The sequence below is a fragment of the Ambystoma mexicanum genome, chromosome 14 (genome assembly GCF_040938575.1).
Source record: "Ambystoma mexicanum isolate Mex_15411 chromosome 14, UKY_AmexF1_1, whole genome shotgun sequence".
Lineage (NCBI taxonomy): Eukaryota > Metazoa > Chordata > Amphibia > Caudata > Ambystomatidae > Ambystoma > Ambystoma mexicanum.
The window spans coordinates 383,180,737-383,202,226 of NC_090940.1; the positions used below are offsets into that span (position 1 = coordinate 383,180,737).

General features: G+C 46.6%; 1 protein-coding gene across 1 annotated transcript in view; it reads left to right on the top strand.

Annotated features, from left to right (window-relative positions):
- SEC23A (SEC23 homolog A, COPII coat complex component) overlaps nt 1-21,490 on the top strand; it is a 1,668,754-nt gene that overhangs the window by 1,333,667 nt on the left and 313,597 nt on the right. The window contains exon 14 of the mRNA XM_069637506.1: nt 16,558-16,711. Within this exon, the coding sequence (XP_069493607.1) occupies nt 16,558-16,711 (154 nt within the window). The remainder of the gene's footprint in view (nt 1-16,557; nt 16,712-21,490) is intronic.

Sequence of the window (21,490 nt, forward strand, 5' to 3'; positions counted from 1 at the left end):
TTGCCAGAAAAACTTTCCACAGCTAGTTACTGCTTGCTGTGTTCTTCCCAAAATTGGTTGAGAAAGTCTTCTCCTGTAATTATACTGGTGAGTTTATTGTGGTTTCATAATGCCATGTCCTTTGGGTTGTATGTGTAATTCTTCCATCTAACTCGAGTGTTCAAATCTGGGCTTGCTTGCACAGCGTTTGTCAGTGCAGGCAAGGTCCGCTGCTTGAGTAGCAAAGGACTGTGCCTGCACTAACAAACGCTGGGATACACATAAGGTATTGAGAAAGTAGACGGGGTAAGATTTCTCTCTCTCTATCCCTAACCAAGATAGGCATCTCAACACCGTCGGCTAGGGCGAGACGCCCACACCAAAAGGACAGTCTTTGTCAGGGACAGATACCTAGGTAACAGGTAACAAAAAATCGCTGAATATCCTCTTTTTCCATGTTTCCACGAGTATGAGCGTTCCAGTATTGACTCTTACTCTCTTCATCTGTTCCTAATACTTTATCTTGAGTGGGAAAAGTATGAGCATCCAAGTAATGACTCTTGTTCTTCTCACACACTCCTGATGTCTTATTTTGACTGGGACAGATATGAATCTTCAAATTATTATCTTCGGTCCCCCTCCCGGGTCTCCCGCTTTCCCCATTATCTGAGCTCTTCAGGGATAATGTCACTTGGTGGTACAACACTGTGGGACCCTCTGGCTCACTTGTCAGGCTGGCTATTCGGTTTCTCCGTAGTTTCTCATTCAGGCTCTCGTTTCTTCCTTCTGATCGCTATGCACTTTCTCTGTAAAAGTGGTGAACCAACTAATCCACTGTGATGAATCCGATGGTGTAATCACTCCTTTCCCAGCGATGACCTCTCCCCGTGTGGCCAGTGGGGGGCAGCCGCTACCTGATCCTGACGCTCGGGCTGGCTATATGAGGGAGGATCACATGGGGGAGGCAGCCTCTGGGACAATATCATGGCCTCATCTGACAAGACAGCATATCCATCATCTTCTTTTGAGGATACCCTCATCCGTTGACCAGTGCCATAATGGCATATTGCCATACCTTCCCTCATCCACCTAGGAAGGGTACTGAAAACCTTTTTTAAATGTTTTTTATTGAAACTTCAGTTTAACAACAAAAAGGAATTCAACTTTTGTTACATCCAGTCTTTCATTCAACACGAAAAAAGAACAAAATAATTCATAGTCACTGTTCAATGTCATTGGTCTAGTGCAACATAACAACCTAGTTATTTCTTTATTTAGGTTGCATTTCAAAAGTGTAACCAATGTCCTTCGCCAGGATAATGTCGATGTAGTCCACTATTGCACAGGATAGTTTTATGTTGTTGCCTGCGATGGCATATGACCACAATGCTGTCATGTCGTTGTTTAAGGGTGCACATTTTCCAAGATGTAATTGCTGGCTGTTGGTTCCTGTACAGGCAATTACTAAATGTTTCAAGGATTCGATGGCTGACCCGCAGAAGCAACATTGGTTGTCTTTCACGGCCCTGTCACATCTTAGCCACATCACTTCTTTAGTTTTTAAAAGCGTTCAATCTGAGTCTCAGAAATTGATCTTAGTGGTGGCGTGAAGGGCAATGTTGCAGATATCTGGGTTGAACGTTTAACTTGTTTTCAGCAGGACTTAAATCCAATGCTGACTGGAGTTTTCTACGTTTTTCTAAATTTAATATCTACAATTTCTTTTTGGCAATTTGTGGTCATTTGAGCAGTTCAGATTTCTTTATATCTGCAGCTAACAGGGTTTCTTCTAAGAGGCAAATCCAAGATCTTAATAGGCCAGTTTGCTCACTCCCAATTCCAGTGACAAAGATCTGATAAGCTGGAATTGATGGCACAAAAACATTTTCGGCATTGCAGCCAAGGATTTCCACATTACCCATGAGTGGAGTGAGGTGCAGGACAATTCATGTCTTATTGTTGTCATAAAAATGTATGATGGTAATTTTTGGACTCAGCGCCAAAATCGTCCTTCTAGCATGTGCCAGTTATTCACTGGGATGTTCCAACCGGCTTCGGCACCGAATGCAATTGCTGGGACAACCTTTTGAAGATAACAGGTCATTACTGGAGCTATCGTAAATTTGCCATGATCTTTGTATATTTTTGCACCCTGCAACCCGAACTTCGTCATCCAGTTTGCTAAGTCTTGAATCCAAGGCAGTTTGTGTACTGAGTTGTTAAACGTGATTCCTAGATATCTTATTGAGTTCACCTGGCTCAAGGATTCATTAGCGATCTTCCATCGAAAGACTTTGTCCTCCTTGTTACCACGGGGACCGATGGTCATCATTTTTGTTTTTGCAGTATTTATTTCTAGGTCATTTCCACCGAGAAACTTGTGCAATTTATTTAACAGGTGTTGTAAGCCAATCTGGCTGCAGCCCATCTGGACGAGATCGTCCGCATACGTTATGCATTTTAATGGAGTGTTATTTATCTTCGGTGTAAAACACTGGACTTGATCAAGGTGCGTTGGCAAATCAGATATAAATATCTTGAGCAACTCTGCAGCCAACAGACGGCCTTGTTTTACTCCCTTCTCAGTTTGGATTTTATGCGATATGTCACCCTTTTTGTTAATTCTTATCCATTTTGAGGTGTTCGTATGTATGGCCATGACTGGTTCCAACAAGTTGGCAGGGCACTTTCAGGCTAGCAATTTCAATTAAAGCTTTCCACGATTGATACTATCAAACGCCTGTCTCATGTCAATAAAGGCAAAATGCTTTTTTTTGCCTTCAGAGCTTCTAGGTTTAGTACATTCAGGATCAAGAGATTTACCTCAACACCTACCCCGGCAGTGAAGCCAGTTTGGCAAATGTCTATAATCCTGACACTCTGAGCCCAAGATGCCGCCTTTGCCGCAGGAAGCATCCAAATATTTTGTCAAAGGTGTCGAGAAGGGCTATCGGGCGATAGTTTTCAGGATCGTCCCGATTACCCTTCTTGCATATTGGAACCACCATGGCCTCCAACCATGATTCTGGAATTTCTTTTATTATGGAGAGTCAGCAGAATAGAGCTTCAACAAATTGGGCCCACTGTGTTATGTGTTTTTTTAAGCATCACATTCGTGATTAGATCAGGGCTGGCTGCTCTTGAATTTTTCAATCCTGGAATAGCCCTTTGAATTTCCTGCAGGACGCATTTCACATCCCAAAGGGATACCAGTGTTATTCATTATCGATGGTTCTATAGCTGGTTTCTTGTATACTGCCGCAAAATGCTTTTCCCACACTGGACCAGCAATTTCATTTGAAATGGTGGGAAGACTTTTTGTATGACCTGCATTCAGAATCACCCAAATTTCTCATGTGTTTTTGTAACAAATAATTTCATCATTATTTCAGCTCGATCTTGTTCAATGATGATAGTGTGAGATTTTACCCAATTTCGATAGCTTGTCATTTACATTTGATGGCAGCTCTGACTTCGTCATTAGGACATTTATTTTTCAGCGGTCTCACGTCTCTCCTCAGAGATTTCTTCGCGCATTGCTGAAAGAGTGCTTGTGAGTAAAACCCATCGGCCTCGACACCAAAGCCACAGTAAAGTCTGACAAAAGAGGCACATAATCTATAGTCTACAGTTTATCAGTTTCATGAAACTTTAGGCTCAGTTTTTGAATTTGGGATCCGTTGATACGCAGTCGGTTACCACCGGCATTTACGGTGATCGCGTCATCATATCTTTTGAAAAAGGGCACCCATGGCATTTGACAACATAGTTGCAAAAGATCATGATCGCTGTTTTTCATTGGGGTCACGTGTAAGTGAGCAACTTTTTCGACCAAGTTTCAAGACGCCCAGATATAGCCCAAAGTTTTGTGGGTCTCTACGCAGTGCCAAGTCGGTTTCGATGGCTGGTTCCCACTCACTTTGCCATTCAGCATAGAACAATTTCTATTTGCCAATGCATATTGCCATATCTGGCCTCTGATGCTTACGTCGTAGTCGGGCAGACGCTTATTTGTTTAGCATACTTTGTCATATTCAAACCATGAGCAGTTTAAAACACTGCAACAAATTATTGACAGGATTTGTATGTCAGTATTGCACTGTCAACAAGCTCGGTGACCGAGTTCACAAAGTTCTTGGTGCTTATCTTTGCTAGGTTCCATTACCCATTTACTATCAGGAGATGTTGACGTTTTGAGTTTTCCATCTCTCGAGTCTGCATTAATAGTGCCTTGGACAAAAGGATTTGGGTTGGACGATTCCATGGTTGACCACCACTCAGTTATTTTCATCAAAGTTAAGAGACCCGAGTATGGTCGGCCTCTTTGATTTTTTTCTGCATGATTTAGAAAGGTTCCTGGTTGGCGTGTCTCGCAGCCACGTCTCTTGCAAGCAAATTATGAGAACATTATCTAAAGATGCTTCAAAATCATTGAATAAGTGCACACAAAGTCGCGTGTGTTCCAGGGTAGAATTACACACGAGCGTTCATGCGCCTCGGATCATGGCTATTGGTGATAATGTCGCTTCCCGAAGCTGTTAGCGTGGCTTTTCACCGTAGGGACTTCCGTTTTGTGCACAAGACAGAGATTTTCGTAGTTCTGCTCGTCGTTGCCCGAGGCATCTGCTGATTTGTGTCTTTTTCCAGGGCCTTATAACTTTAGATCTGGTTCTAGCGACAAGTCAAAGACGAATGAAAGGAGTTCTTCGGTAGCTTTCAAGATCGTATTGCGAACAGCAGCCCAGGCAATATGTAACAGAACTTGATCTGAAGTTTTCTCGGTTAGACATTCCACAATCTTGATATCGTCAGAATGGATGGTTCGTAGCAGAGGTAAACATTTGAATACCTTCAACACATTCAAACGATTTAGGTTGACTTCAGTCTGGTCAAGCTGGATGTTTTGTAGTCGCAGTTCCAAATTTGCCTTGTAAGTGTAGAATTTTTAGTCGGATGGACCCTGGAGATGTAATTAACTCGTTGGTTACTTTCGTTTGTTGTCAGTTTCAGATTTAGGTTTGAGTCTGAATCTGACTTTTGTTCTCGGAGAGTATGCTCCTTTTTTTTCCCTGCATCATTGGCTGGAATCTCTGCTTGCTTGTGAGTCTTTACGCGACTGATTGGCCGAGTTGGTAAAGTTTCAATTCTCCTCCGTTTGGTGGCTAGTGAATTTACAGCAACCTGACTAATGCCAGTTGGGTCCTTGTTTGGTGTCATTTTTGAATTCAGCAACTTCACTGTGCCTGAACGGTTAAACAATCCAAGTTTAGGCATGGAGGATAAATTCCTGATGAATTTCCTGGCATTTGGCCGGCTTTGCTTTGTTTGGGTTGATTTTACCCTTGTAGGAGTTGACATTTCATTGTCCGCTGCTTCACTGGCCGTGGTAGGCGCCTACGGCCTCATGGTGCTATGAGCCAGTTTTACGCCCCCTGAGAATATGCCGAACGAAGCGTGCAATGTGGCAACGGCTTCAGAGGCGGCATGCTTGGCATTATGCATGTCAGAGTTGTTGCAACTCGTCCGCAAACCTGGGTCCAGGCTGCTTTCAGTGACCGGTTGGTGTGGCGGGCTTCCGAAAAAATTTGCTTTCCCACTCGTGGTTGCTGCATTGGAAGAACCAACATTTTGAATGGTGTGTGTTGAATGTCCTGGGCAACGTCTGCTTTCTTTGGATTGTGATAATATTGCCACAAAGGGTACATTCCCCATAGGTATTTGCGACATTTCTAGCAGATTTGAACTAGGTGGGAATTGAACAGACGGGCATGCTACATAAATGGGAGGCCTCTCATAGGTGCACAGAGATGGCTTAGTCGCTCCACAACCATTGTGCCGCATCCATTTGACAGCTTCTAGCAGGCCCTCAGATAAACTGTTCTTTTGGCAATGATGACGAGCTGCCAAGTCAGTGAGCTGCTGCTGCCAAAGAACTGTCAAATCTGCTTCTCTTTCTATCTTTTTTTGAAGAAAGTCATTGAAAGTGTCCATTTTGTCCATTTTCGTAGTTGGATTCCTCAGCATCGCAGCCTGATCACAGTATTGCTTCATTAAGTGATTTATATACCTTTACAAAAGGAATCTTTGCAAATGAGGAAGCCGCTAATACATTATTGTGTATTTTAGTTGAAGCTGCGGCTGAAAGACTGGACTTTGAGCCGGCATCTGTATGTCTATCGGACCCGACCGAGGTTCCATTAGTGAGTTCTGCACTATGGTTCCCACTCTGGTTCCCAGGAAAGGAAGACGGACTATTCAATTGATTTGCCCTGTTGCCTTAGAGTTTCCTGTATTTGAGACGTGGGGTGCTGGCATTTTCTTTTGAAACATCCAGCCCTTTGACAGGCGACAGATTAGGGGCATAACTTATGTTCCAGGGTTTCTTTGCCGTTAGTTCTTTTGGCAGAACAGTTTTCCTTATTACAAGCATCAAACTCATCGAAATCGACACAAATTCTTTTTTTTTCCGTTCAATGTTAATAGATGATGAGAGGCGAGCAACTTATTTTTTGTCAATAAGAAATCCGCGTTTAGCCGCTCCATCAAACGAGTCTCGCGGTCAGTGAGGTCAGGGCACAGGTTTTGATCGCATGTTGATGTAAGTTGATTAGCGACGAGATGTACTTGCATTGATGTTGGAATTAATTTATTGGTTTCTTCATTATTATATGTTAAGGCACTGTTGCGTGGTAAATCAATGGTCGCAATAGTTGCCATGAGTTTTAATTGCGTATCCGCATCAACATCATCAGCGGCCACAGCTTTGTTGGTACTTTCCTTGTTGGCTAAGTGTGGATCGTTCGGCAAACAATCTATACTTTCTAGAGTGTTATCACTATTGGCAGGATTACAATTTAATTCTGGCGCGCTTGGATTGACGATTGGCAATAACCCCATGTTTTCAGTTCGGCTAGTGGTTGCATTTACATGCATGGGACTCCTCAGGGATTCAATATTTGGCAGTTTCATTAATTCGGCATCAGTGATGTCGAAAGAGGAGTAAAACACGTCTGGATCCTCGGGACTAAGTGGAACAACCAATGCCGGAGATACTGGTTCTAAGTCAGATAAGGGTAGCAAAGCGTTTATTTTGAGCGCCATTATGGGACCAGGTCCAAGTTCAGGCTCATTGTTGGTAAGCAAGCATCCTGGTCTGCTCTCAAGGGGAAGTGGAGAGACGCTTTGCGTGGTTACTAACACTGGTGCTTCGTTGCGAGGTGACTGGAAGCTTGATGGTTTGCTTACCTTGACGGGAACAGTGGTGGACGCTTTGATGGCGATCCAGGGATTCAGCATACGACGATGCTGGAGCGTCTTTCACCTGGTCACGGGCCAGAATTGGCAGTCATTTTCCTGTTGCGTCCCGTTGCGGACTGAGGCAGACTGAGACTCTGCACCTGACTCTGCGCCACGCACGAGTGTTCAGGTTATAAGGACACGCCTTGTCAGTTAAAGTGGTAGCACAAAGTCCAGAACAAGTCGCTGCAGCTCCTCTCTCCAGGCAAACAATGTAGCAACCTTTTCACAAGATCTGTATGCAAGCTGTCAAAATTAGACTTGCCTTTTTTAAAAAAAAAAATATTTTTATTGTTATTATTAATCGGTTGGAGAATACAGTATCAACATCTTGACATGAGAGGGCAAACATTACATACGAGTCAGTCGCCATAGACAAGAGTCACATTGCTCATCCTTAATGAAGGAAAACACCCAGAGAATGCTGGCCCCACAGACCCCATGACCCCACCCAGTTCGCCAGATTTCTTTCTCCCAGCAATGCCACCGTCGCCTGTTCTTGCCCGGACACAAATAAAGTCGTGCCAGGTGGGGTTTGAAGGTCAAAGCCGGATATTTTAAGACCACCAGTAGTCGCGTCCAGATCAATTGAAATTTGTGGAGTTTTCCTTCCCTCGCATCAGTCCCCTTCTCTGCCACCAGCACACCCCAGACCTTGATCCACCATAGAACCAAGTCTGGGCCTTCTACTCACTTCCAGCGCTGGGCGATGATAATGCGTGCCGCCAGTAGCAAGTGTGTCAACAGCTTTGCGCGTGCCCCGGATTTCGGGAATACTTCCTAGAGTGGGGCCTCAGGAGCAAGATGTTGGGGCAGACTGGGAGTTTGCTGCCTGTGATAGCTTCTATGGTTTCCACAATGGCACCCCAGAAGGAACGAATCCATGGACAGTCCCACCACATGTGGAAGTAGGTGCTGTGGGCCCCACAATTTCGCCAACAGGCACGGGGAATCGAGGCCTATAAGTGATGTATCTGGCCCGGGGGGCGTTTTAAGATGCACTCATTGTTGGTCACGCATCTGGATGAGTTGTGTCCCCTTACCCAAATTTCCGGCCATTCCGCATCATTCAGTTGGTGGCCCAGGTCTGCTTCCCATCGGGACATATGGTCCATGCAGCGGGAGGTCAGAGGATCATCCCTCAAAAATGTATACAGTTTTGAGATCCCGCCTTTCCCTACGCCCTCCCAGGTCATCAGTTCAAGCGGGCTCAGAGTTCGAGTAGCCTTTTGCCTTATTTCCAGGTGTGTAATCCAATGGCGTAATTGAGTGTATGGGAACCGATCTGATTCTGAGAGGTGGAATTCCCTTTTACAGTGCTCAAACGAGCAGGCTTGGCCCTCGTCCGAATAGCTGTGCTAGTGTGAGTAGGCCGTCCATGTAAACAAATGTGTAAGCTGGTCTGCCTCTGCATACTTGATCCACCCATCATCACGTTCTTAGGGATTCTAAATTTCTTACCCCACCATATAAATCCTAGGAATGTACGTTGGAGCTGGTCCAATACTGTTTTCGGAATTACCTCCGGGAGGGATGAACAAGAGTAAAGTAGGCGAGGGAGCAAGTTCATTTTCACTGCAGTGATTTGGCCAATCAAAGAGATCGCCTGGCCTGCCCATCTATCTATGTCCTTTTCTAATGACTTAATGAGAGGGAGGTGGGAGGGAATTGGCCACATAGAGGTCCATTGGGGAAGCTGTAAGATGGACACCCACGTAATCAACGTAATCAACAGATTTGGTATCCCATTGAATCGGGCATAGTGCTTGAAGAGAAATGATATCCTGAGGTGACATCCTCACCCCTAGTGCCACTGATTTCCCAAAATGTATTTCGAATCCGACTACCCGGCCAAAGGCTTGAAGTTCTTCTAAGGCCGATTGGAGGGAAGGTCGAATGTTAGTGATGGAGAGAAGTGTGTCGTTGGCTTACAGAGATAGCTTGTGGGAGGAGTCGTGGGGCCCCAACCCCTTGATTGTACTATGTGCTGCGCCGTTGGTTCCATAATGAGGGCAAACAGAAGAGGGGAAAGAGGGCATCCCTGTCATGTGCCACATGTTAGGGGAATCTGGGATGAGCGTTTCTGGTTAATCTGAAGGAAGGTATTCGGGGAAAAATAGTTGGTGGCTATGATCTTCCTAAATTGGGGTCCGAAATCAAAAGCCTCTAAGGTTAAGTGCATAAAGGACCAATCTTCTTTGTCAAATGCCTTTGTTGCATCTAGGGCTATGAGGGCCATCTTCCCTTTACTCAAAGTAGTAGACAATTAAATATAAATATAATGCCCACCTGATGTTATCGCACCTTGAAACACTTGTGTATAGGTGTTATAAATGCCATATCATATCATCTCCCGTCTTTCTCCCCTGGGAAAAGCCTGTTTGAGCAGCGTTAATAACTGTAGGAAGGAGAGAGGCTAAGCGATTTGCTAACACATTCGAGTACATATTCGCGCACAAATGCCTCCATGATACTGCCCCGCCGTACCTTGTACAGAGGATTGTGAAACACACTGCCACAAGACCCCTTAGGCAGGTTACTCTAACCTTATCCTAATGTCCAAAACCAATAAGGCAGTGCAGGAGGCTTCAGCTTCCCCACAATAGCTGCCACATAGTGGAATGCCCTCCCGCCGAGCCTCAGAATGATTCAGTCCCACCTAGCCTTCCGCAAAGCACTCGAAACACACCTTTTCATCTAACCAACAAGCTGTTTTGATATGTTCTGATATGTCCGCCTTAAGAAAAATTGTTATGAACTCTGTATGTGAAACTAAGAGACCTGTTTGGTCATATGTAACCTGTCTACTGAAAATTCCTTGTAATCTCCTGTAACAAGCGCCACGATGCCCCTGCGCTGTATGTGCACTCTACAAATGCAAATAAATAAATAAATAAATAATATTCAGGAGACAGATCGGCCTATAAGAGGCACACTCTCTTGGATCCTTGCCAGGTTTCGATTAAACAATCGTAGTAGAGGCTTGCATGGAGGAGGTCACGCTACCCACCTCACCAAAGGAGTTGAAAAGAGTTGTTAGGGTAGAGAGCAGCTGGCTACTAAAGAGCTTATAAAATGTTTGTGAAAATCCATCAGGGCCGGGGGGACTTGGGTTCAGAGACTTTATTACCACCTCCACTTCCTCGGATAAGGGCTTCTAGTGCCTCCAACTCTTCCTGGGCTAAACTGGGCAGAACCGCTTCCTCAATGTACTTTCTCTGGGCTGAGACAGAGCTCCCTGAGTTAGACGTGGTCTGTAGTAAATGGGCCTGTGCTAGGTGTAGTTTATCCCACTCCCCATATTAGGTTACCCCGTGCTGGTCTTTGAGGCCTATGATTAAGTTACTTTTTTTGGCCTGTGCCAGTTTCCTTGCTAGAAGTTGGTTGGCCTTGTTGCTCTTTGCATAGTTACCCTGTTTAACAGACATCAGGGTTTACGCTGTTTCCTCAGCGCATAGGGCCTCTAGTTTGTTCCGAGCTATGCAAAGGGCTGAGTGGACTTTGGGCGACCACCCCTGTTTATCTTTGATCTCTGAGATTTCCTGTTCCAGAAAGGCCCTAGTTTGTCTTTTCTGCTTATAATTTGCTGATGTGTGAGCAATTAAAATACCCCTGATTGACTGCCTTCATTGCATCCCATATAGTGGCTGGGGAGGTTAATTCTGTGGGGTTCTCCCAAAAATAGTCCCCGATTGCTTACCCTACCCCATCCCTTAGGGCCATTTCATTCAGGATTGGTTCACATAGACGCCATCGTAGTGGTCTGGTCAACGGGGCTGGACTCCAGGCCCTAATCTGAAGCAGCACTGGGGCATGGTCTGAGAGAACCTTTGGGGCGATGTCCACTTTGTTTATGAATGACATAAGCTGGGGCGAAGCCAGGATCAAGTCAATACTAGATGAGGAGCAGTGAAACTGTGAAAAAAAAGGTAAAGTCCCTTTCATCTGGATGCAGTACTCTCCAGGCAACCACCACCTCCAGCGATCTGAACAGATGAAGAATTCTCAGGGGTATCCTGAAATCCTTGGGGGAGAGGGGCATTCATTCTATCCTTGTCCGTATCAGGGATGCCAGTAAAGTCCCCCCCAATGATGATTTAACCCTCCAGAAAAGGAAGGAGAGGCGCTTCCAGACCCCAAAGGAAGAGGTATTGGCCCTCATTTGGCGCGTATATCGAAACCAATGAGTATAGTTGACCCAAGAGCATACCTTTTACTCCGATGAACTGGCCTCCAGGGTCTCTAATAGTGTCCAACTCTTCAAACTGGGCGCCTCTTGCCATTAGAATCCCTGTCCCCCCTTTTTTTTATTTTCCCTGAGGCCAAAAATTGCTTGGGGAAAGTCTCTACTTTGAAGGCGGGTGTAATCCTCCGGAAGAAGATGAGTTTCCTGAAGGAAAGTCACTGTACCCTCTAGATCCTTCAGTCGCTTCAGAATAGATTTTCATTTTACAGGAGAGTTCAACCCTGTGACATTCAGTGAAACGAAATGGAGTCTGAGGAGGTATCTCTAGGTTCTCCTCTTTCACCAGAGGAGGAAGGGGAGAGGGGTAGTCAGGTGGGTGGTAGCTGCCATTCCAGGCGTGAGAATTCTTGTTTTTGTTCTCCAAACCGAGATTTTAAACAAACAACCCAAAAACAACACTGAGTCCAAACCGTGGACTCCAAACTTTCCAAATGCCAAAAACTATCAGCTGCCTCCCTAGTCTGGTGAAGACATATTCAGGATTCCCTTGGCATCTTCCAGCAATGAGATCGACCAGGACACCCCTTTATAGGAGAACTGTATGGCGGTGGGAAACGGCATCTGATCTTTTGATCCCATAAGAAAAGAGTCAAGAGCCGGAGGGCCCTTCGTTTCTGCATTGTTGCAGTCGCCAGGTCCTGAAAGATCTGTAAGGGAGAGCCCTGGAATATCCGTTTGTTTAGGGTGCGGTTTACCGTTAGAATCTCATGCTTTGTTGTATAGAAGTGGACTCAGTGATAGCATTCGGAGGATATTCTGATTCCAGCCCCCGGCTAGTGCGCACTCTGTGGGTGCGATCTAGTAGAAACTGAGATTTCTCCAGATGTGGCAGAAGGGATTGGAACAGATCCCCTATGTACTCCGCTAGATCTCGGTTTTGAACTGATGCGGGCACTCCTCTAATCCAGAGGTTATTTCTTTGGGCCCTGTTCTCCAAGTCCTCCTGCGTATACTCCAGGATCTTATTTCTATCCGCCAGGGCCCGGATCTTCTGATGTACCTCAAGTAGGGTGGCTACCTGATCTCGTGCCTGCTCCTCCACGTCCCCCAGTCTTGGTTCCAGTTCCGTCACTCTTTGGTCCGTATGTTCTATTTTGGTGGTTAGTTCAGTCATGCAGCTACAGAATTCTGTTTTGATGTCAAGCATAAACAACTGAATGTCCTCTTTGGTGGCCAACTGCCTTGAGGGGCCTGATGGGGCTCAGGGTGGGGACTTTGCTGTTTCCAATTTCTTCCCCTTCTCTGCCGGGAGCAGCATGGTGGTAATATCCCCGCTTTTCTGGGCTTTAAGGTTTTTAGCCATGGCGGTGTTCCTGGGGGTGGGTGTGGAGCTTCACTGTACTGTGGGTGTTCCAGATTCCCAATCCTTGAGGTGTCTCCAGAAGTCTACTCCTTCTCTCCAGGGACGGGAGTCAGAGGCGGGTTAGGGCGACCCGTGGTGATGCCAAGTCCCTTGTAAAAGTGGCTGGCAGTCCCTGCTTTTGGTGGTCCCTGAGAAATACTGTACCTCCTAAAGGTCCTCTACTGCCCGGTGCCCCTGGATCAGAGTGTGAACAGAGGCTGGCTAGAGGGTCCCTGGGGAAACCTATCCCCTGTGTGTTGCCCTGGGGGGGGGGTGTTGGGCTCCAGGAGCTGTTCCCGCCTTCACCTGTTGGAGGAGTTATGTTCTGGGCAAGTCGGCTGTAGTGGCAGGGGGCCTGAGCAGTGATTCGCTGGTGGGAGATATGGGGAAGCCAAGCTGTTAGGGTTAAAGTTCAGATTCTAGGCTTTAGGAGCGTTCGTTACCACCCGCTTGTTGCTTTCTTGCTGGGGAGCGTGGGTTTCACTGTAGGGGGGTGTCCGCGCTTCCTACCTTAGCATGAGAGGCCGTTGTCCACTTATCACAGACGAGGGACGGCGGGTCTCCCCTCTAGCACTGGGCCACCGTCGATGCAGTAGACGCGTGGGTCCCCAGAATCCCACAGTCCAAGGTGCCACCGGAAGGATCAGGCCCTTCTGTCCCGTGTCACCGGGCTCCCAAGCGTGTTACCATCCCAGATACAGTGTTGCCTGTCCTTCCTGGGAAGAGCTGCGGGCCACGGGAGCCAGTGTGAAGTGCAGACCTCATACAGGGACTGCTGGTTGCTGGTTCGCATCAGGGCTGCTACCGTGGGCTGAGGTTCAGGAGACCGTTTTGGGGGAACTGGGTGCCGACTGAGAAAGGAGCGGTGAGGGAGGCGCAGCCGACTTACTGCTCGAGGGGTGTTCTAACGCACCTGTGGTCTGCGCGCCGCCTGTGCCTCATAGTGTCATACGCTGGCTCCAGGGGAGTGGGGTTAATTCTTTCATCTGGGGCCGACAGTCCTTCGCTTGGTAGGTCAGCAAAGAGTAGAACGAATGGATTATCCCCTGCGTGATCAGCCCCAGGAATGCTGCTTGTTTGCATCGTTATCCGTACCTCAGCGCCATTTTAGAAGGAAGCCACAGCTGATACGCCGTTTCGGAGATTCTCATTTCTTTGGACTCCAAACCTTTATTAGCTGGCAGACCCCTTCAGACAGCGATTGCTAGTGTTCTGATCTCCGGCATCAGTTGGGGAACACTATATTTCTAACGGTCCGACGGGCTTCACACTGAGGTCATCAACAGAGCTGCCATATTGGTGGCATTGCTGGCCACGCCCCCTCAAACATGCCTTTTAAGACTCATGAAAACACCTTCTCAGATTCTACCTATAAGTCATCCAGAACTGACTTGCCCTTAAAGATCACGGAGAACACTTACCCAGACTTGACATGCAAGTCGTCAAGAACGGACATCCGTTCCCATGATACAAGAATACTGTGACGAGGAAGGTGAGCCGAGTAATGCAGGTCAATGGAGGCCAAGAGCAGAAGTTGCAAGTGCATACCTGCAGCCGTGAAATTTAAAGAGGCAAAGCAACTGACTAAAGCATGCTGCTGGTGGGAGAACGCTGCTCCTCACTGTATTGACCGAGAGACCGTGGGGCTGGAGAGTGTTCCATGGATCCAACCAGCTCAAGGAAAAGGGAAGCTGACCGCGAGTGAGAACATGCTGCGGGAACACCAGAAGCTGACCAAAGGGTTCTGGGAATTTGCAGGTGTTGGACCTAGGTAGCCTCCGTCTTACCAAAGCCCGAAACGATGCAGAAAAGCACAGCAGGAACTGCGAGAGGCAGAGAAGCCAAGAAACAGACGCAGCGAGAAGGAAGGAAATGCTGAACGACCACCACTGGCTTGCCAAGGGAGAAACCGAATACGGCAGCAAGAGCCAGTGAGTCCACCTGGGGGAACTGGGATTCCCGGGGAGAATGAACACTTGTGATAAAACACATGAAAGAGAACGAGCAAGTGAGCATTTCTTTAAAGGGAAGAATGAAACCAGTATAAAACGTGTTCAAGTTTGTAAGGGTATGCAATAGACATATAAAGGAAGCCCTGGCAGGACAGTATACCAGGCAGATACAATACAGGATAAAACAAATGTAAGAGACTATTAAGTTTGGAAGCGCGCGCAGAGCCCACATGAGAAAAGCCATGACAGGGGTAAGTATTCCAGGCAAATTGAAGATGCAAGAAAATATGTGAGAAAGCCCTGCAGGAGAGTATACCAGGCACATTCAAGTCACGAGAGTATATATGTATGAAAAGCCCTGGCAGTAGAGTATGCCTGGCAAATGCAGGTTGCAAGTGTGTTCATATGAGAAAGTCCTGGCAGAAAAGTATACCAGGCATGGTGAAGCTGAACGTTGTGTAAAAGATATTACGCCAAGAAGTCCTGATAAGAGCACATCAAGACCAGGAAAAGGCTGTGAAAATATATTAAAGATGGAAGAAAACCTGGCAGGAGAGTACACCAGGTATCCTAACAAGATAAAGACTTAAGAGACAAGTTGTTTTGTGTACCAGTTGTGTTGTTGATCAAGAGAACTAAAGGAGCTGATATATAGTGTGAAGAGAAATACAGTTGAAAGGACACCCCCCCCAAGAACATGGAACTCTATCCTTCTGGAACTTTTGTGTTGGAGATACGCATTTTCCTTTTTGAATATTTATACATTACTAAAGGCCAAAGACACTTTCCCTTTTCACCTTAGAGTTGAATTTTAGAATGTGAGGGCCAGAATAGTACTTTGGACACACAGGACATTTTGCTTTGGACATTCTGACATCCGACACACTCTTAGCTTTGTTTGAGTTAGGGAAAAACCTCCTAGTGTAGGGACAGAGAGGCATTTCCCAATCCCCTTTTATTTTGTCAATAAAAGTCTTTGAACAAAACCATGAATCCCTTCTGCCCGCGTCTCATTCCTAGTTCCTCACACCACCATGGCTTGTTCGTGGTCACGCCACCACTTGTTCCTCGTTCAAGGTAGGGACGCCTTGTGTCCCTCTCAGTGCTTTGCTTCTCTTCTCTCCATGAATGCCAGGTGTCCACAGCTGCTGTTGGGCTCCAATTTGCATCAGACGCTGCACATCCACTCTTCCTTCTGTGTATCGTCGTGAGCCAGTTTGAATCTCGTGGGAGAGCTCCCACTTTAGGTCTTCGTCCTCTTCTTATCACGCTGCTCTGCGACTTCGCTAGCGCAGTGTTCAAGTCCTTCCTTTCTATTTGACTCGTGATCATCATTCTTCTCAGTATGACTCAAGTTTTCCTCTACAGGCACCATTACAGTATTAGGATGTCAATAATAAATTCTGATTGGTTCTTCATTACTTTCTTCAGTAGATTTATTTGACGATGAGTTAGGGATATCTGGCTCCGGGAGTTCCCCATAAGAACGGGAGTCCTTGTCCCCAAGTGGGTAGTCTCTCCCGGCAAGGTCATGCTTACCTCTACCCCTAGGGAGGATATTGCTTAGTGGGTTTACCTCCCTAGCCTCACAGGGAAAGGCTCCTCCCTGGGGAGAAGTGACCGAGTCCTATCACACCAAGTACACTAGCGTTTATTTTAAATTCTCTATACTTTTACTTGCTTTTGTGCTAGAAGATGTGCTTGGATAAATGGCATTATGACTTTTCTATTATTTATTTTAGTTGGGCAGATGCACAATCACAGATCCAGAACATTGCTGCTTCGTTTGACCAGGAGGCTGCTGCTGTGCTTATGGCCAGGCTTGCAGTGTACAGAGCAGAGACTGAAGAAGGACCTGATGTACTGAGGTGGTTGGACCGACAGCTCATACGACTTGTGAGTAAAAATACGTTTGAATAATGTCTAAAACATGTGTAATTTAGTTTAAAAATCTATACCATACAGTGATGTTAGTACATTCTGATTGTTCAATTCTCTGCATATAGAGGTCACTCTAATCTCATTGAAGGAACAGAATCTGCCCAGTCTCGTTATCCATCATCTTCAACCACTCAACGGGACAGCCAATCATTTCAACTACTATTTCTTCTTGCTCCTCCTCCAAGAAGAAGAGTCATCATTTGTGGTCCAGGGAGTATGAAGAGTTGTTTGGAGAGCCACTGCCACTGGAGGTACAGCTCCCTGCTCAGTCTTCTAAACTGGAGCAGTGCGAGAAATTCTGGCAACAGATGTCTGGTGTGAGCGTAATTAGGGACACCCTTACAAGTGGTGGCTATCCCGGCGTGATCCCAGCTTTCCCTGTACCTTGCAGAGGCTCCAGGCCACTTCTCCAGAAAAGAGTCATGCCCACCTACAGCGACCAGTCCTCCAAATAAAAAAAACGAGTTTCCTGAACAGTTTTAGAAAGAGACATTTTAATAGAAATCCTCTCTGCTCTCTGAAGTGGGGCGTGGCTCCAGAGAGAAGAACGGGCCGGTATTGAACCCTGATACAGAGAAACTCAGGTGAACATGCACATGTAAACAGACTCTTATAAGAGATAACAAGAAGGGAACGTGTGTGTATGAAGTATGTGAGGTGTGAATGGATGGAGTACGAGGTAAATGACATAGAGTGGATAGGACTTTTTGTGATGTGTTAAGATATAGATTGGTTAGGATTTTGGTGATGTGGTAAGGTACAGATTGGCTAGGAGTTGGGTTGTATATTGAAATTGTCACGTGTTTCTGTTTTTGTACTTTTCATAATGGAAAAAGGGAGCCTCAGCATGTAAAGACTGAGAAGAAAGGGAGCCTCAGCGTATAAAGACCAGGAGGTTAGGGATCCTCAGCCATAGTAGGTTGAGAAGGTAGTGCCATGCGGAATTCTTTTATGACGATAAAAGCAATGGGATCCTCAGCATGTTAAAAAATCTGAGAAGGTGGTACTACAAGGATATAAGTAAAAAATGTGTCGCTGCGTGTAAGGAATGGGCCTGGATTTTAGTCAATCATTTCTGTGTAACAAGCAGCAGCATGCGCAGCATAGCAGTAGGATCTGTGAAGCATAAGGGGTGCGCAAAATATTAGTATGGGGGAAGAAACACCAATAAGACATATTCATCGGGCCCTGGCACTGTACTATGACAGGATAGAAAAAAATCATATACAATGGGTGTTGGAAACAAAGGAAGGGGGGTGGTCCTGCTCCTGGCCAGAGCGGGGCTCCCATACCAGAAACACGCTAGAAAAAATGGCCATCTTTTTAGCAGCAAAATATAAGGGAAAAAAGTTACAAAACGAAAAGAGATTTTAGATCTCTGGTGGTTATTCGAGGATATGGAAGATCAGGAAGATAAAAAAAGCCATCAAATGTAAGGGGATATACTCCGTAATGCCTAAACTTGCAGTAGGGTATACAAATCCAGTCTATAAGCCTCCAGTGGTAGAGAAATTGTCAACAAAAGTATAGTCAGGATCAGCAACTGGGGGGGGAGGGGCCTCAGAAGCTTCTGCACCTCCATATAACCCATCCACAAGCACTGACATGCCCGTAGCATCAGTGACCCAGGAGGTTCACAAGCAGATATGGACAACGAGTTAAGAGCATTGTGGGAAAGGTTGGTCAGCTTAAAATAAACTGGACAAGTAACACCAAAAATAACGGTTCCGGTGCAGAAAATAGGGGGTTGGAAGTCAGGAGATTTTTTGGTTAGATTCAACCCTGGGGCAATAAGAAATGTTTGTGTTAAAAAGATGATGTGGAGAGGGCATGGACGGTTCTGGGGCAAGAAGTCGAACCAGCGGAGGAAAATGAATGGGGAATATCAAGATGGCAGAAATAATGTAGAGGCAGTGGAGGAAAGAGATTGAGGAGAGGAGGCAGCGAGAAATCCATCCCTGCCACATGGTGGTAGTACAAGATCAGAAAAATACTAAAAAAGGTGTTGAAAACAAAATAGACATGCAGATGCCTCTTATACATAAAGGAGTAGCAATAACGTAGTATGTGCCATGGCCTCAAATGTACACAAATTATTTGATTAAAGCACTCCCCTAGCATACAGCCGGAACCAGTAAATGGATCTATGAATTTGAGAAACAAACAGCAGGGATAGCCTTAGCACTAGGAGACCTTAAGAGTTTACCGTTCGCCATAGTTGGAGACCAGGCTGGGTCATATGGGTAAAGGCTGGGTACCCTGGGATAATCCTTGCAGATAATGAACATGATGGAGCAGCCTGTAATGAAGTAAGGGCAATGTATGCCCTACGAAAGATGTACCCAGATACTCCTGACTTACATTCTTTTTTTTTCCCAAAATGTTTTTGGCATTTTTCAGAGTTACAATAATCTTTAAACTCCCCCCTCCCCCAAACGACTAACCCCCCACCCCCAACTCCTCCCTCCCCTTCCCGGCTCACTGCAGTCTTCTCTACCACATTCCGTGAGAGCAACTTATTCACCTTTCCCAGTCGACTTCCCTTTCTCGTCCCCTTTTCCGTTCTTCGCCACTTGTACGGGGTGATCCTCATGCCAGCTCCAGGAGCTGAGCCTTCCTTGGGCACCATACCCGCTTTGTGTGTTACGCTCACCTAACTCCCACATAGGCGCCGGTCTGATCTGGGCTGCTGCGGCCTCCTCCAGCGTAATGCGTAGGGCCGAGATGTGTCGTTTGCCTGGCCGGTAGGAGTACTCTTCTGTGAATGGAGAAAGGGGAATTAACCACCCGTGGAGTTGAGCGTAAATTCCCCTCACCCCCTTTGCTCTCCCCACTGACCACCTCCGATGTCCCCTCTAAAGTCTCACCTTATGGTTTGAAGGGGTGAGCTCTCCATCCTGCTTCGAGCACAGGGGCGCGTGATGGACCAGTTGCTCCACTGGTCGAAGAAATTGGTGAGTTCCAAGGCTATTTTGACTCTCCCGGCAAGACGCCGTAAGTATGCAGTTAGTAAGAGTTCAAATGCCTGACCATCACTCCTATCCAATCCCGTAATCTGTGGTCTTCTCCTTTATTCAGGTGCTGAGAGAAAACCAGAGTCGAGGAGTTATACCTCCGGTGGTAAAATTAGGTAAGTCTATGGCGGGAGGTGGCTCTCCTTGATTGTCCTTTTCATTCACCCTGTTGTGCTTTTGTTTCGCCTTAGGGGCTGGGGTACAGCGATGGTGCAGTGGGAGCTGCGCCGACCCGAGGTTCCCCCGGTGGTAAATCAGGTAGGTCTTAGGGTGGTAACCAGTATACCTCTAAATGTTCCCTTGGCTCACCTTATTGTCTTTATCTCCCCCTAGGTGCCGGAATGTGGCGGGAACATGCGGGAGGCTGCAGTGAAACGTGAGGATGCTGCGAGGAACGGTGAGTGCAGCGCGGCGCTGCTGCTGGCGATGCGACGTGTTTAAAAATAAAGTATTTCCTTTGGTTCGACGATGCGATGGCTCTGGAATCCGGTAAGAAGCTGGTACATGTTCTGGTTCTAACCTTTCTCCTACTTTCCCTTGTTTATAGGTGCTCCGGGTTTGAGGCGGGCGTGGCTGAAGTCTGGATGCTGCTGCAGGCACGGTGAGCGTTACGCTGCTGGATGCAGAATAACGCGAAGCGTGTGCTGCTCTTCGGGCGTGGTTTAAATAGCCTCCAAAGTAGTTCCAGGTAAGTATTCCTCCACCGCCACACCCGAGTGGCAAAAGAGTCCCTAGGTAAAGTAGTCCCTTCTAGGCCTCTTGAGGGCTTGGATCCCTTGCAGCATGGTCTGCATCGGGTAAGTCCAGGTAAGTTTTCCCCTTATGAGCTTGGCGCCTATGGCGCCAGGACTGAAGTCTCATATGAGCCTGGCGCCAAAGGCGCCAGGACTGTGTCCAGATGGCCCCTAACAGGGGTCGCTGGGCCTTTCCCCGGGAACGTGATGCCTGCTCCCGGGGCTGCTGGACCTGGTCTGGTTCCCCGGGGTTGGCATCATGACATGTCATCCTTCATAAGAAATTGCAATACCAAGTCCCAGTCTGCCAATAATTTAGAATGGTTCCCCCTGATCTCATATTTCACTTTTTCCATTACAACAAAGTTCCACATTTTGGTCACCCACTCATGTTCAGTCGGTGGTTTGTATTTGTATTTTATTTATTTATATAGCGCACCAGGCCCAAAGGTATCCGGGCACATCACTTAGATTCGGACATAGTACAGAACAATGTAATGAGTACAGACAAAGCATTTGAACAAAATATACAGGTTATACAGCAAATATACAAATGTACAAAGACGGGTTCTAACAGTAAGTCGATAATGCTATTATTATGACTGTGGGGACATAGGAGCAGAGTCACTGCAAGTCTTGGGCGGACAGCCAGACTTGGGACTTGGGCTTTGCACTTGAAGGCCGGGAAGGAGGATTCAACTCTGAGAGGGTTAGGTAGCGAATTCCATAGCTTCGTTGCTAGGACCTGGAAGCTACGTCCACCAGATCTCTTGCTTTCTATTTTTGTGTCACCACTTATGCACCCGCCATCCCCAGAAAGACGTAGACCTTCCGCTGGGCCTTCGTGGCCAGGTTTTCTATCCCTCCGTCCAACCCCAAGATGATCATACCCACGTTGGGCTGTTTCTCCACCCCCATAATACCCCTGACAGCTTCCTGGATCATGTCTCAGAACTTCCCTACAACAGGACAGCCCCACCAAATGT